Here is a 14,515-nt window from a genome sequence, read left to right as displayed (position 1 = left end):
GTCTGGCGGTTCCAGACTGCGGTCCCCGGTGCCGCCGCAGCGCTGCGGCTGAGAACGCTTCGCTGGGAGGCCGGCAGCCTCGGGGTGCTAATATGTAAAGCAGCTGGGGGCGCTGGGCGGGGCCTGGATGCGATGCAAATGAGGGAGGCGGGGCCTTCCCGGGGCTCCGCCCCCCTCCCCCGCAGCTGGGGCCAGCGGTGCCAAGCGCAGCTGGACGAACGGCGGCAGCTGGGCGAGTGACAGCTCCAGCTCCGCGCGCCGCGGCCGCCAGAGCCGGCGCAGAGGAAGCGCCTGCGGCCCCGGGCGCCTGAGCGGCCGCCTCCTCCCGCGCCTCCCGGGCCCGCAGCCCGCGGTCCCGCGGCTCCGGGCCGGCACTTCTCGGGCTCCGGCTCCCCGCGCGCAAGATGGCTGACCCGGCCGCGGGGCCGCCGCCGAGCGAGGGCGAGGAGAGCACCGTGCGCTTCGCCCGCAAAGGCGCCCTTCGGCAGAAGAACGTGCACGAAGTGAAGAACCACAAATTCACCGCCCGCTTCTTCAAGCAGCCCACCTTCTGCAGCCACTGCACCGACTTCATCTGGTGAGAGCGCGCCGGCGCAGGGCACCTTCTCGGAGCCCCGAGGGCAGCGCTGCGCGCGGGGTCCCTTGTCCGCGCCCCCCTCCTCCGCCCTGCGCCTCCGAGGGAGGAGAAGCCCCGCATCCCCGGAGCTCCCCGCTGAGGACCCTTCTGCCCTGGACTCCCCGGTGGACGGTCCTGCGGCTTCCCGCTCCGCCGGGTCCCAGACGGCCGACCGCGGGGTGCCTCCTGCCCTGTCTCCCTCCCAGCCGCCTCGGAGTGACCTGGGGCCGCGGCGCGGACGGCTGTCCCTCCCCGGGAGGGCAGCGTCTCGAGTGCCCTTTCACACGGGGTTCCCTGTCCCTCCGCCTCCTTCCGGGCTCGAGGCACCCTCACCCCCTTCCCTCCTTTCCGGGGGCAGCGCCCTGAGTGTCCTCCCTCTATCTCCCTGTGGGCACAGGGCATCCTTTCCTCCTTCTCTGTGTCTCCGAGGGCAGCGCCCTGTGTTATCTCTTTACTGCTCCTCCCTGCGGGCCTGGGTTCCCCTTTCCACACCTCGGTTTCCCGGTGCACATCACTGCGGGAACCCTCCGGTTCCCGGTCCCTCTAGGCATGAGGAGTCCTCTCTCCCTCCCTGTCCTCCCGGGAACACCACCGCCGCGGGGGCTCTGCCAGCCTCCCTCCGGATGCGTCTTTTTCTTTTCTCTTTCTCCGAGGGTACGCGGGCATCTCTGTGGGCAGATCTCCTGCCTGCCCTCCGCCCCCACCACGACGGAAACGCTCCCCCCACCCCGCCACCTGGTGGTCGCAACCTCCTCTCTTCTGCCTTTTGAGAGGAGATGGAGGTTACCGCTGAACTCCTACCTACCCCCTCCCCCTCAAAGGCGGAAGACTCTTGGGCACCCGCCTGTGGCTGGGAGGTTGCACCTGGGCCGGAGGGGCAGGGGGAAGTGGGGTGACTCTGCGGGGGAACTAACTGGCGGCTGGGCCCCTCGGGATGCCTGACATGCCTCCTTCTGCCTTTGCAGGGGCTTCGGGAAGCAAGGATTCCAGTGCCAAGGTAGGCTGTGGGGTTTCGGCCCATTTGTGCACAGAGAAGGTAAAAAAAGACTTCCTAGAAGTGACTGAGTTAGGCAGAGAGTGAAGGCACCACGGCTGTCAGAGTGACCTCCCAAACTAGGAATTCATCACCACAGAAAGGTCTTATTAACACAAGAGGTGCTGTATGTGGGGCAGAGATGCTCCATCCAGGAAGGACTGGTGGGGCTGAGAGGCCCAGCTGGCTAAGGAAGTGTATCCACCCTTTCTCCCATCCAGCAGCTATCCGAAGAGTGAACCTGTCCTGCCTGGTCAGGTCTCCAGATAGGTGCACGCATGCGTGCTAAGTCGCTTCAGTCATGTCTAACTCCTTGCGACCCCAAGGACTGTACCCTACCAGGCTTCTCTGTCCGTGGGATTCTCCAGGCAACAACACTGGAGTGGGTTGCCTCCAGGGGATCTTCCTGACCCAGGGATCGAACCTGCGTCTCTTACCTTTCCTGCATTGGCAGGTGGCTGACCACTAGGGCCACCTGGGAAGCCCCTGACCACAAATTCCTGCTCTTATGGCTTTCCACTTCCCTTGCCCCACAGAGGTCTCTGCAGGTGGCCTCTGCCTCTGCAGATGGTGTATCCCCTAGAAAGGCGACCGTGATTGTCCCCTGGGCCTCTGCCCTCTCTGAAGAAGTAGTTTCAGATGGAGTGCTTCTCAGATCCTGGTTTAAATTGCCCTTTCTCTCTTCCGGCTAGGTACAGGAAGACTCCAAGTGACTGGTTACCTGGGTCCTTGCATTGGGCCTGAGATCCTTGACCCTAGCCAGGGACGCCCAGCCTAGGGGTGACTTGGTCGTCGCTGGTTGCAGATTCTCTCTCCAGATGCCAAATCACCTGTAGTCTTGTTGAGCCCTTAGGATGTCAAACATTTGAATTTGATGTCAACTTTTTAGAACTGAAGATTTCACAAACGTATCTGACTTTGCAGCCTCAAGTTTGCTGACTGTTGGTCCCACTTGCTTTTTAGAATTACTGTTTGGAGCTGAGAGCAGCCGTTTTCATAGGCAGGGTGCACATTCACCATTTTGTCCCGATCGATTCTGACCAGGCCTGCTTCACCCAGTTTTGGCCCCTGTAAGGCATTTGAGTTTCAACCTCTGGTCTGGAAAGTGTCCATTTTTAGACCAGCTATGGCTGAATTTGGTGAGTGTCTTAGGGACATTTCTGAAAAGTGTCTTAGGGATAAGTTGATTGCCCTGATAAGCTGGGGAGAGATCAGGGGAAGAAAGCATTTGAATATTAAAGAGTCTGAGATGTAACTTAGCACTGACTGACAGTTTAGTTGTAGCACCTCCACCCTCCAGAGAAAGTAAAGTGATCCCTGGTGAGTGTGGGTGGCATTGTCCATTGTACAGAACGCTTGCAGCGTGGCTCTGCTTGCTTCTGAGACTGGTATGTCCTCTTACCTGAGATCTGAGCAGAGCCCACTCAGCTGTTGAGTGTCATAGACCCCCACCCCGCTTCCTCCTTTACCGGGATTTGGAGCCCCAGTTTTACACAATGCGGGAGAGGATTTCCCACATCCCTTTCAATGGCAACCTTTTGGTCCTGGTGCAAACTGTTGGATTGTTTTCTAGAACATTAACCCCTCGAGCAGAATGCCAGTAGTGTCTTGGCCCAGGAACACGTAGATCTTTGAGGTTACCTCTCACTTTCATGAATCAGTTTCTGTCTTTGTCTCTTGCTGAGGTCCGGGGTGATTTTTGAACATTTTTCTGCTGCTTTTCTATCCCACCTGCTCTGCAGTTATTAATGGTGAGAATGTCGCTTGCAACATGCAGGTAATGATACATCTGAAGCGGGAGATCCTTTTATTCAAAGAATGGACAGTGGTCGGCATTTTCTGGTGCAGGTGGTAAGACAGAATTAAAGTTTCTAATGAAATACGGCAGCTTAAGAGGTAGCCATGCTTAATTTTTTTAATCACTTTTCTTTATCTCCTCTCCAGGCAGTGTAGGGTAGTGGGAATGTGCACAGCCTGTCAGGCTATCACTGTGGCTTGGAATCTTGGCCTGAGACTTCGCAGCTGTGTTATTTAGCCTCTCTGTACCTCAAGCTCCTCATCTATGAAATGGGTCCAGTAACAAGAATACCTGCCTTTAAAAATTGCTAAGTGGCTCCAAGTTGTTACAGTATGTAAGATGCCTGGACCAGAGCTCAGCACAGACTAAGCACTCAGAAGATATCAGCTCCTAGGATTGTCTCCAAACTAACCTAGTGGTGGGGCAGCTTTGTGTGAGAGGAGACTGGGCTGCAGGGTTACTTTGCTATGAAATCAGCTGCCATGTGAGAGTCAAAATCCAGCTGTGAACGTGTGGTCGCCTCGTGTTGCTGCTTTGCTCATGTATTCCAACTGGGCTGGAGTGGGAAGGAGCAGGAGAGGGGAAAGGGCAATTTGACAGCCCTTGAAATTGAGTTGTATAGGACTTCATGATTAGGGATATTCAGGAAGGGGAAAGATTATCCTCTTAAGCTGGGGCTTCCTTGCTGGCTCAGTCAAGAATCTGCCTGTAAGGCAGGAGACCTAGGTTCGATCCCTGGGTCGGGAAGATCCTCTGAAGAAGGGAATGGCAACTCACTCCATTCTTCTTGCCTGGAGACTTTCAAGGACAGAGGAGCCTGGTGGGCTACAGTCCATGGGGTCGCAAAGAGTTGGACACGGCTAAGCAACTGACACTTACTTCTTAAGATTATTCTCAGATATGCTCAGAATTACCTGGGACTAATTTTGGAACCTCAGAGCTATTCCTTATCCGAGCATTTTCGGCACCGCGTATTTCCTCGGGGTGAATCTAATTAAAATGGGATCAGCATTGCATAGAAAATGCCTAAGGTTTTATTCTCTCACCAAAGTCAGAAGTCCAAAGGCCAGGGTCCTATGTTCTTTTCAGTTTTCCTCTCTACAATCCCAGAAGTGAAAATTATCTCCTGGTTCAAGAAGTATGCTGGACTATCCAGTCATCACATCCTTATTTCAGCCAACAGTAGGAGGAATGGTAAAGGAAGGCGAAAGACGCATGTTCACTGTCCTGGAAGTTGCCTCTTATACTTCTGCCTAAATGCTGTTAGCTAGAACTTAATCAAATACCCACATCGTGCTGCAAAGGAGTGTGTGGGAAATGTCATGTTAATTTCAGGTAGCCCTATTCCCAGCTAAAAGCTAGGGTGGGGGGTTTTCCATCTCAAAAATAGAAGGGACTGGGGATCCAGCCTCTGCCGTTCTTGGGTAGGAGGTGTGTAGGATGATTGTAAGGCAAGGAAACCATTGAGCCCCAGGCTCCATGGTGCTGCCATGGAAATTGGGGATGCTAGGATGGAAAGTCCATAAACCATGGAAAATTGTACACTTTTGTATGCTCAGGGAGCTGAAGAATAGATTTTCTTGCTTTTGTGCAAAAATCTAGATTGACTCCCGTTTTGTTCCCACTCTCTGTATTTTCTGTAAAACCATTCTCGGTGAGGTAGTTTAAGAATGTCTCTGGTGACAGGGGACTGGAGCTGAGAGTCTCTTTTATGAAACTGCCTAAATTCTGAATACGAAATAGGACCCCTCAGATAAACAGGGCAGACTTGTCTCTGTGGCATTCTTTAGAGGAGCTGCAGACCTGCATTTGTGCCTTAGTTGTAATTAAGACAAGGCTTTGGGTGGAATTAGACTTTTACTCCAAGAAGCTTTTGCAGTTTGGCAGAGAAGGAAAAAAATTTTATTTAAAGAAAGTGACTTCATTAGAAATAAGGAGACAATAAAATACAGAGATTTAGAATTCCTAGCGTGTGGTTGGAGTCAGAAAGAACTGGGTTTGAATCTATGCTCTGCCACCTACAACTGTGTGAAATCGGGCAAGTCTTCCATATGTCGTGGCCTCGGTCTGCTTAGCTGTGAAATGGGCTGATAGTACCTACCTTGTAGGGTTATGGTGAAAAGTAATGAGGTGGTATAAGAGAAATATCCACTGTTGAGAATTCTAAGTTAGATGATACTTATTACTTCTTTAGCTGTAGGGAACTGTGTCAAAAGGGGACAGAGTTAATTTGGGAACTCATTAAATGACTATGTGACTTTCATGTATTTAGGTGGATTTTCTTCTTAGGTATGTTTCTTTGTAGACGTCAGGTGACACCAGTGAGTCTGGCCCCAGACAGCCAGCTTGCTTAGATTATATTTTCTCACCTTTCTTGTGAGAAAAATCTAAACTTGCCATGGACTCACTAGAAAAACCCCAGTGCACTAATTTTCTGACTATGAAAACCTAGCATTGATGATGATAATGAATAAGCCAGCTGTTCCCTTTCCTGCATAGATTAGAAAACATGTTTTTAAGCCTTCTTTTTTAATTTTTATTTTTTATTGAAGTGCAGATGATTTACATTGTGCAAATCTCTGCTGTACAGCAAAGTGACTCAGTTACACACATACAGATATTCTTTTTTTAATATTCTTTTCATTATAGTTTATCATAGGATATTGAATATAGTTCCCTTTGCTTTTTTTTAAACCTTATAATAGACATTATTCTTAAAAATCCCCAAAGTATTGCATGAATCCAGTCATTGCTGGTTTCATCAACATGGACTTTGTAGGATTCAAGTTTATTTTAGTCTGTAGTTAGCACATAGAAATTAGAATATGTACTTTTTAAAAACAACAAAGATGAATCAAAGGTTCATTTTATTTTTGGCATATTTTTCCCTAGGAACTTATGATATTTTGAATTTCACGTTGAACTTTCTCAGTAAAATCATTAATAGGGCCGCCCTAGTTTTAGCCATGCCATGCAGCACGTGGGATCCTTAGGTCCCCGACCAGGGATCGAACATGCACCCCAGTATTGGAAGCGTGGAGTTTTAACCACTGGGCCACCAGGGAAGTACCAAGATGGCCTTTTTTGTGTGTGCAGTCACATGTCAGGCTACAGGTTACCGGAGCCTCTATTATTCCACTTCTCTCCCTTCCCAGAAGTAGATCCCAGAGGCCCGTGAGTGAGAACTCCACTTACCTCTTGGCTTCTTCTGAATGTGTTCTAGGGGTCCCAGGTGGATAAAAGGCACAAGCTTTCTGAATTTGTTGGTTTGACTTTTTAATTTTTTCCACCTGAAGTGGGATTTGGGGCTCAAAGTCCCAAATGATGCAAGAAATTTTATGGGTAGATTAACACTGGATCTGAACAAGAAGAAAGGTAGATTTGTTGAAAAGGCAACAGCCAATTCATTTTGAGCTCTAGAGCACTCAGGGAGAGCTTGGAGCTTGGTCACTGGGCAACAGAATGCCTTTCTAAGTAAATATGGAAAATATGACCTTTGAAAATCTAGTTGAAACGATATACTGGTTATTAGAAACTCATTAAAAAATATATTATTTCTGAGTACCAGTGATACTCCAAGTACTGTCCGGAAGCAGATGTAGCATGCTTATGGTGTATTTGGGCCAGTAAAGAAAAACATTCAGCGAACTTAACTGGTCAAAAGATAAACTGAAGGTTTGAAAATAATTTGTAAATGTTCTTGCTGTTGGGGTCTCTTTCCTCTGCCTCTGTCTCTTTCTCCCTATCTTTTTGTTTCTGTCTCTACACATGCACACAGGTACACACACGTGCACACACACATAAATAGACCAGTATGTCACAATTTTGATAACATGCATCTCCTTTGGATGCTTTTCAGCTACAAGTAGTTAAATTATTAAGTACAGTTTTTAATCCTCTGGTCTTTTGTCTTTGCAGTCCAATTAATTCCTGGGTTGGAGAGGGGAACCAGCTGAGAATTTCATTATCTGTGGCTGATGTTTTCAAAAGCTTGGTTCCTTATCATTCTTGGCATTTGAGCTAATCTCAAGGATTCTTTGACTTCACTCATCCCGTGTCTCCATTGAAGTTGTATAATGCTTCGCAGAAAGTTCTGTTGGATAGAGCTGCCTCAGACTCTAGCAGTAGGTTTCAAAATAATCCTAATGTGAGGAGACTCTGGGAGATGGTGATGGACGGGGAAGCCTGGCGTGCTGCAGTCCCTGGGGTCACAAAGAGTCAGACATGTCTGAGTGACTGAACAGCAAATGTGAGTGCATTTAACTTAATTTTGTCAACTCTTAAGTCTTCTTAATATGAAATACCAAATTTAAGATTAAATTTAAAAGAAGAGAGGACATAAAAACTGACAAAAGAGAAGAAAATGGGTAAAATTAGAGAGAAAAGAGGCAGGTGAGAAAGGGATTTGGTGATGAGGTGGGAAGGAGGCCCTGCTTACCACTTGGTCCAGCACTTGCTTGTGTTCTAAAGACACACCAGAAACAGATGAGGCCTCACTGGTTCCCGTAGGAGTGGATCCAGAGAGACCCCAGGGAAATAGCAACCTTACGTCCTTCTCATCTTTCTGTTTAGACATTTATCTTTATGGCAGGGGGTGGTGTTTAAAACACACATGGTTAAAAAATAAAGTCGTACAAAAGCAAAAAAAATTGTGTGATAGACTGTTGACCTTTTTATAGAGTATAAAAAATCCAGAGCGTTTACATGTGGCATTTGGAGGTGTGAAGAATGCTTGGAAATCTGATGGGAAATTTGTCTATTTACTGCCATCCATCCATTTGTCCATCCATTCATCCATCCATCCTTCCTTCCAAAAAGTATTCACTCATTCAACTGCCTGTGTCAAGAATTATGTTAGATGGCAGGAGCACAGTGGTGAATGAGATTGAAAAGATTCTTATTGTCATGGAGCTTCCAGTGTAATGGGAGAGAGAAGACATTCTATCGATACAAATCATTGCAGCAATATTTAATTTCACTCTCGTTAGAAGAACATATCATATATTAATGCATATATGCAGAATCTAGAAAAATGGTAAAGATGAACCTATTTCCAGGGCAGGCATAGAGATACAGATTAAAGAACAGACATGTGGACAAAGAGGAAGGGAAAGGGGAGGGTGGGATGAATTGGGAGATTGACCAACATATATATACTACTTTGTGTAACATAGTTAGTGGGAACCTGCTGTAAAGCACAGGAAACGCAACAGGGTGCTCTGTGAAGACCTAGAGGGGTGAGATGGGGGTGGGTGGGAGGGAGGTCCAGAGGGAAGGGATATATGTATACATATAGCTGATTCCACACTGTGTCCGTACTTAATTGTACAGCAGAAACTAACACAACATTGCAAAGCAGTTATACTCCAATAAAAAATTCTCTTTCGTTAAGGACTTTGAAGGAAATGTTTAGGGTGCTGTGGGGGCATGTAGGGGTTGCTAACCTATGTAACAGTTGGGGTGGAGTCAGAGAATTCTTTGGTCAGGGAATTAAAAATCAAACAACTTCTCATTCTTTGAGGTAATCTGAGAAAATCTGAGTTGTCAAGGAACTGGAGCTAAAAAATCTGTATTGTGAAGCTGCTCATATCCTAGATAAAGATACTCAGGAGGTCTTATCTCTGTGACATTCTGTGGAAAAGCCCTGAATCTATTTGTGCCTTGGTTGCAAGTACGATGAATATTTAGTAGAATTAGACAGTTACGTTAAGATGGCTTCTCTCTCAGTTTGACAGACAGACAACGTTGTCTCCTCTTAGCTAATAACTCAGGAGATGAGCTGACTTCCTTTTTGTTCAGGGATTGCCATTTGAGGTTGTTCTAAAGGAGAAAAATCACCATTTCAGAGATGGAGGGGCAAGTCTGAGGCAACAGACTGAGAATAAATAGAGCAATTATGTGTGTGTGTGTGTGTGTGTGTGTGTACACACAGAGATTCTTTTCCATTAGTTCATTCCAAGATATCAAAGTGTACAACTGAGTCACTCTGCTGTACACCAGAAACTAACTGAATATTGTAAAGCAACTATATTTCAATTAAAGAGAGAGAGCAAGCAAAATCTATCAGTGAAAGGCATTTGTGAGCTGAAAGCCAGTTTTCAGGGGCACAAGATTACTTGCATTTTCTGCTGAATACCTTCCTCACCCTAGGTCCATGACTGATTTCCTATTACTGGTTCATTCCATTGGCTTGGGCGGTGTGTTTTCTCTAGTTGGGAAGATAATTTTTAAGTAGTTTCACAATAAGCAGCATTGACTCACATGTAGCGGAAGATCCTTTGTCAGTTCTCTTTCCATCTTTCTGATTTGTTCAAGAAGAAAGTCTGTCTCTCTCATACAAATCTGAGTCCTTTGTAAGTGTTCTTTTTTTTTTTTTTTTTTTAAAATAAAGGGACTACAGGGAATTATAGAAACATACAGGTGTATTAGTTTTTACCTGCAATCCACTTTTAACTAATGTTGAGCCTCATGCTGTTCTACCTCTGGGCCTCATTTCTTCCTCCTTGTGAGTCGGGAAGGGGGGTTTCAGGGTCTTCCCAGAAATGTTTGGTGTTGGAGGGAAGCTGTGTTGCAGAGAATTGAAAGGCACAGCAGTTCAGACTCTGACAGTGTCTGGAACAGATGATAGCCTTTATTCAGGATGATAGCCTTTATTAATGTTACTGTTGTTATCGTTGCTATTGTTGCTACCTTTTCTTTTTTTACTTTCCTTTTTTATTTTTTAAATTAGGGTATAGTGGCTTTATGGGGCTTCCCAGGTAGCACTAGTGGTAAAGAACCCACTTGCCAATGCAGGAGACGTTAGAGATGCGGATTCAGTCCCTGAGTTGGGGAGATTCCCTGGAGGAGGAAATGGCAACCCACTCCAATATTCTTGCCTGGAGAATCCCATGGATAGAGGGGCCTGGCAGGCTGCAGTCCATGTGATTGGCAAGAGTCGGACAACAACTGAAGCGGCTTAGCGTGCACACATAGTTGCTTTACGGTGTTGCGTTGGTTTCTGCTGTGCAGCAAACTGAATCAGCTATATATATATACACGTGTGTATATATATATAAATAAATATATACATGTATCCTCTCCCTCTTCGACTTCCCTCCCACCCTCTTCCCCATCCCACCCCTCTAGGTCATCACAGAGCACCCACTGAGTTCCCTGTGCTATACTGCAGGTTCCCCCTAGCTAGCTATTTTACACGTGGTAGTGTATATATGACAGTCCTAGTAATTGTCCTTTGCTTGCTTATTTGTGTCTTCTGGATGTCTCTTTCCCCCGCAGCCCACACGCAAAAATTTGCCCTACTGGGTCAGAAGGGGAACTCAGATCCAGTCTAGGAGGGTTCTGATCCTCCTTACTGAGTCTTGGCATTCACTTAGTAAACAGAAATTAACTTTGCTCAACAGTAACAATGTTCCTGGGGGAAATTCTAGACTCTTCTTTCACCTTGCCACTGCCCAGTTAACCAAACTTTGGGTCTCTAGACAGGCAGTAAAAATTGGACTTGCTAGTGAAGGCTCAGAAATCAAACAGACTCGATTTCCTATCCTGGCTTTGTCTTTCCATGGCCTTGTGACCCTGGGCTGGTGAAATATGATCCTGCCTTTATACACCTATCCTGATAGCTCAGTTGGTAAAGAATCCACCTGCAATGCAGGAGACCCTGGTTCAATTCCTGGATCGGGAAGATCTGCTGGAGAAGGGATAGGCTACCCACTCCAGTATTCTTAGGCTTCCCTTGTGGCTCAGCTGGTAAAGAATCCACCTGCAATGTGGAAGACCTGGGTTTGATCCCTGGATTGGGAGGATCCCCTGGAGAACGGAAAGGCTACCCACTCCAGAATTCTGGCCTGGAGAATTCCATGGACTGTATAGTCCATGGGGTCACAAAGAGTCGGAAAAGACTGACTTTCACTTTCACTTTCACATCTGTCTATCCATCTACCCATTTACCCACCAATCCATTCCTCTATCCACCCAGCTGTTTTTCCGTTCCATCATCCATCCATCTATCCATCCAGCCATTTCCCCATTCATCTGTCCATCTATCCATTCATTCAGTAAATATTTACTGAGTGCCTACCATGAATCAGGTACTGTTCTAGGAACTGAAACTAGAGCAGTAAAGGAGCCAGAGCCCCTGCCCTCAGGGACATTTATTAGAACAGCTGTTAAGTAACTTGGAAGAAATACATTGTATAACGTCAGGTTGCAGTATGGTCTTTGGAAAGAAATAAGACACTGTGCTTGCCCTTGAACATCTCTCTGGTCTTTGGAGGGGAGAGGAGAACAGCAGGACCAGTTACTTCTGGTACATAAATGAGAAGTATTACACCAAGGGTGTGAAAAGGGTTTGAATGACATCCTTACTCCTGGGAGGGGAGGAGAAGATTCCACACTGGAGCTAACATTTGGGAACAGTCTTCCAGTAGGAGTGGGAGTTCCCAGATTGGCAGGGGTGGGGGCTGGGGCGGGTGTTTCAGACAGAGGAGAGCAACATGGAGCCCTGGAAGAATGAAGGGGGCTCCTGCAGGAACAGGAAGTGGGTGTGTGTGTGCTGGAGGAGCTGGTGGGAGGGCAGCGTCATGTGGGGGGCTGGGGGGGGGCATGTCTGGACCTTGTGAAGGAGCATAGTGACTAGGAAGTGACTGTTGTCATTGCTGTAGAGCGGGATGTGTGGGGGTAAGTGAGATGGCCAAATGTTCGACAAAGAGAACGAGATGTATTCTGAAACCGTAATTGCTGTGACTCAGTTCCTGAAATTCCAGGCTGGTGGGATTGGAGGTCAGGTAAGAGAAACTGAAATGACCATTTAGAAGCAGTGGTGGTAATGGTGAGGGGTGTTCCCAGAGCGTGGGGCTGCCGCTATTTTTCACATCCTAAAGAGACATTGGGATTTTTGTGTCAGTCATATTGTTGATGATTCTGTTTTGGGAGGCGGTTACTGGGTTATTTTTATGGTTCTAACAATAGGGATATCACTCTTCACTGCATCTTTAATCGTAGAAGGCCGCAGAAATGATGTTGTCTCTAGAAGGAATCCTCCTACTCCTTTTCTCCTTCTCTCCTGCTCTCACGCACCCAGCTCATGTTTATTGAGCACATGCTGCCCTGGAGGTAAAGGATTTGTGCTTTGGAGACAGAATGGCGTCCATATAAATCTTGGCTTCTTTTTTTTTCCTGCCGGTTGGCATGTGCGATCTTAGCTCTCCAACCAGGGATGGAACCCATGCCCCCTGCATCGGAAGCACAGAGACTTAACCACTGGAGCACCAGGGAAGTTTCTAAATCTTGGCTTCTTATAGTGGGCTTCCCAGGTGGCACAGTGGTAAAGGATCCGCCTGGCCATGGAGGAGACGCAAGAGATGTAGCTTTGACCTCTGGGGTTGGAAAGATCTGGAGTAGGAAATGGCAACCTGCTTTTACCTGGAAAATTTCACAGACAGGGGAGCTGGCGGACTGCAGTCCATGGGGTCACAAAGAGTCAGAGACAGCGGAGCAAATGAGTACACACATATGGGGCCTTGAACGTGTTACTGAAGCTCTTTGAGCTTTTGGTTTTTTCAGAGGTCAAAGGTCATTAGAATGTAGTTTATAGGGCTCGTGGCCAGTGTTTGCTGAGCTCATTGCCTGATACACAGTAAGTACTTGATAAACAGAGTTGACTCCATTATTTCCACGGCTGGACTCTGTCTTTTCCTTAACTGAATTTATTATCTTGTTGGGAGGCAAGTTGAATGCTCCTGAGTCAAAGACATGATGCAAGAATGAAGGTGCTTACATGTCATGGTCAAGAGCACTCGGGGAAACTGACAGTGGATTTGAGGGTGGAGTGCTCAGGTGTGGTCAGAGAGGTGATTTGAACGTGGGTGAGTGCAGTGCTTTCCGTGCTAGTTTCCTGGCTTTCAATGCTTTCATTGGTGGGAAACCTCAGAAAGCTGAATTGAAATCTGTGATTGCCCCACCTGCTGCCTCATTTTGAAAATGTGTTGATGTCATTTCAACTTTAAATAGATTTTGGACCAGTTTCCTTTTAAAATTTGGGGGTCCCTTTACACTCTGGGTGGGATGCCTATGTGCCCTTTGAAGAAGACTCCTAAATAACGTGGGTGAAGGTAGAGGGTGAGGTCTGCAGGACTGTCTCTTGTCTTGATGTGATGGTGGGGGTGGTGGTTCTTACGGACTAGCCCTATTTTGAAGACCTTCCCTCCCTAAAGGTGGGGACCATTCTTTAGAATTTAGGCAATGTAACAAAGGAGAATTTTGATAGTTATCTGGATTTGTTTGTGTGCCTGGAAAAATGTATGGTTGGAGGTATTAATAATTCTATCTGGGGCAGCATTATTCTTTGGGAAGCAGCATTGGCATATAGGGTGGTGAAGGACTATTTTCCATTTTGGTTAGAGGTCCATCTTTTTGGTGGCTTGTTCTTTGTTGTTTCCAGGATTAAGTCAGCATCCTTAACATCTGCTTTCTCTGGGCCCTCACAAGCCTCTCTTTGAACCATGCTGCAACTTGCACTTCACTTTCTAGCTGAAGACTCCAGCTGGTCTTGCTCAGTATGACACAGCTCTGCCCAGCCCAGGGCTTTTGCACCTGCTCTAGCTTGAGTCTGAATCGCTCTCTTCTCTCCTCTGACCCCACTACCCTCCTACTCATTGTTCAGAATTTAGTTCAGCTGTCACTTCTTCAGAGAAGCCTTCCTTGATCTTCCAAATCAGGTTCTCCCCTGGTACAATCTCATAACCCCTCGTCACTTTCACATTTTCTTTTTTAAGAAAAAAATATTCATTTATTTATTTAGCGGCATCAGGTTCTAGTTGCATCTTGTGTGATCTCCCTTGCAGCACCCAGGCTTCTTTCTAGTTGTGATGCGTAGGGGCTCAGTAGTTGCTGTGTGTGAGCTTTGTTGCCCCACGGCATGTGGAATCTTTAGTAACAGTTCCCTGGCCAGGGATTGAACCTGTGTCCCCTGCATTAGAAGATAGATTCCTAACCACCACAGACGCCTCTCCATGTTCTAATTGTATGTTTATTTGAGTGTTTAGTGTTTGTCTTCCCCACCAGAATG

At 47.1% G+C, this 14,515-nt stretch overlaps 1 protein-coding gene across 2 annotated transcripts in view; it reads left to right on the top strand.

The window, feature by feature from the left end:
• Nucleotides 1-211: 211 nt before the first annotated feature.
• PRKCB (protein kinase C beta) overlaps nt 212-14,515 on the top strand; it is a 367,575-nt gene continuing 353,271 nt past the window's right edge. For both annotated transcript variants that reach the window (XM_081554487.1, XM_081554486.1), the window contains exons 1-2: nt 212-577; nt 1,582-1,613. In XM_081554487.1, the coding sequence (XP_081410613.1) occupies nt 405-577; nt 1,582-1,613 (205 nt within the window). In that variant the 5' untranslated portion in view covers nt 212-404. The remainder of the gene's footprint in view (nt 578-1,581; nt 1,614-14,515) is intronic.

Source organism: Giraffa tippelskirchi, chromosome 13, assembly GCF_054371585.1.
Source record: "Giraffa tippelskirchi isolate mGirTip1 chromosome 13, T2T-mGirTip1v1.2.pri, whole genome shotgun sequence".
Lineage (NCBI taxonomy): Eukaryota > Metazoa > Chordata > Mammalia > Artiodactyla > Giraffidae > Giraffa > Giraffa tippelskirchi.
The sequence above is the reverse complement of the archived record's forward strand: the minus strand, read 5'-3'. Positions and strand labels throughout refer to the sequence as shown.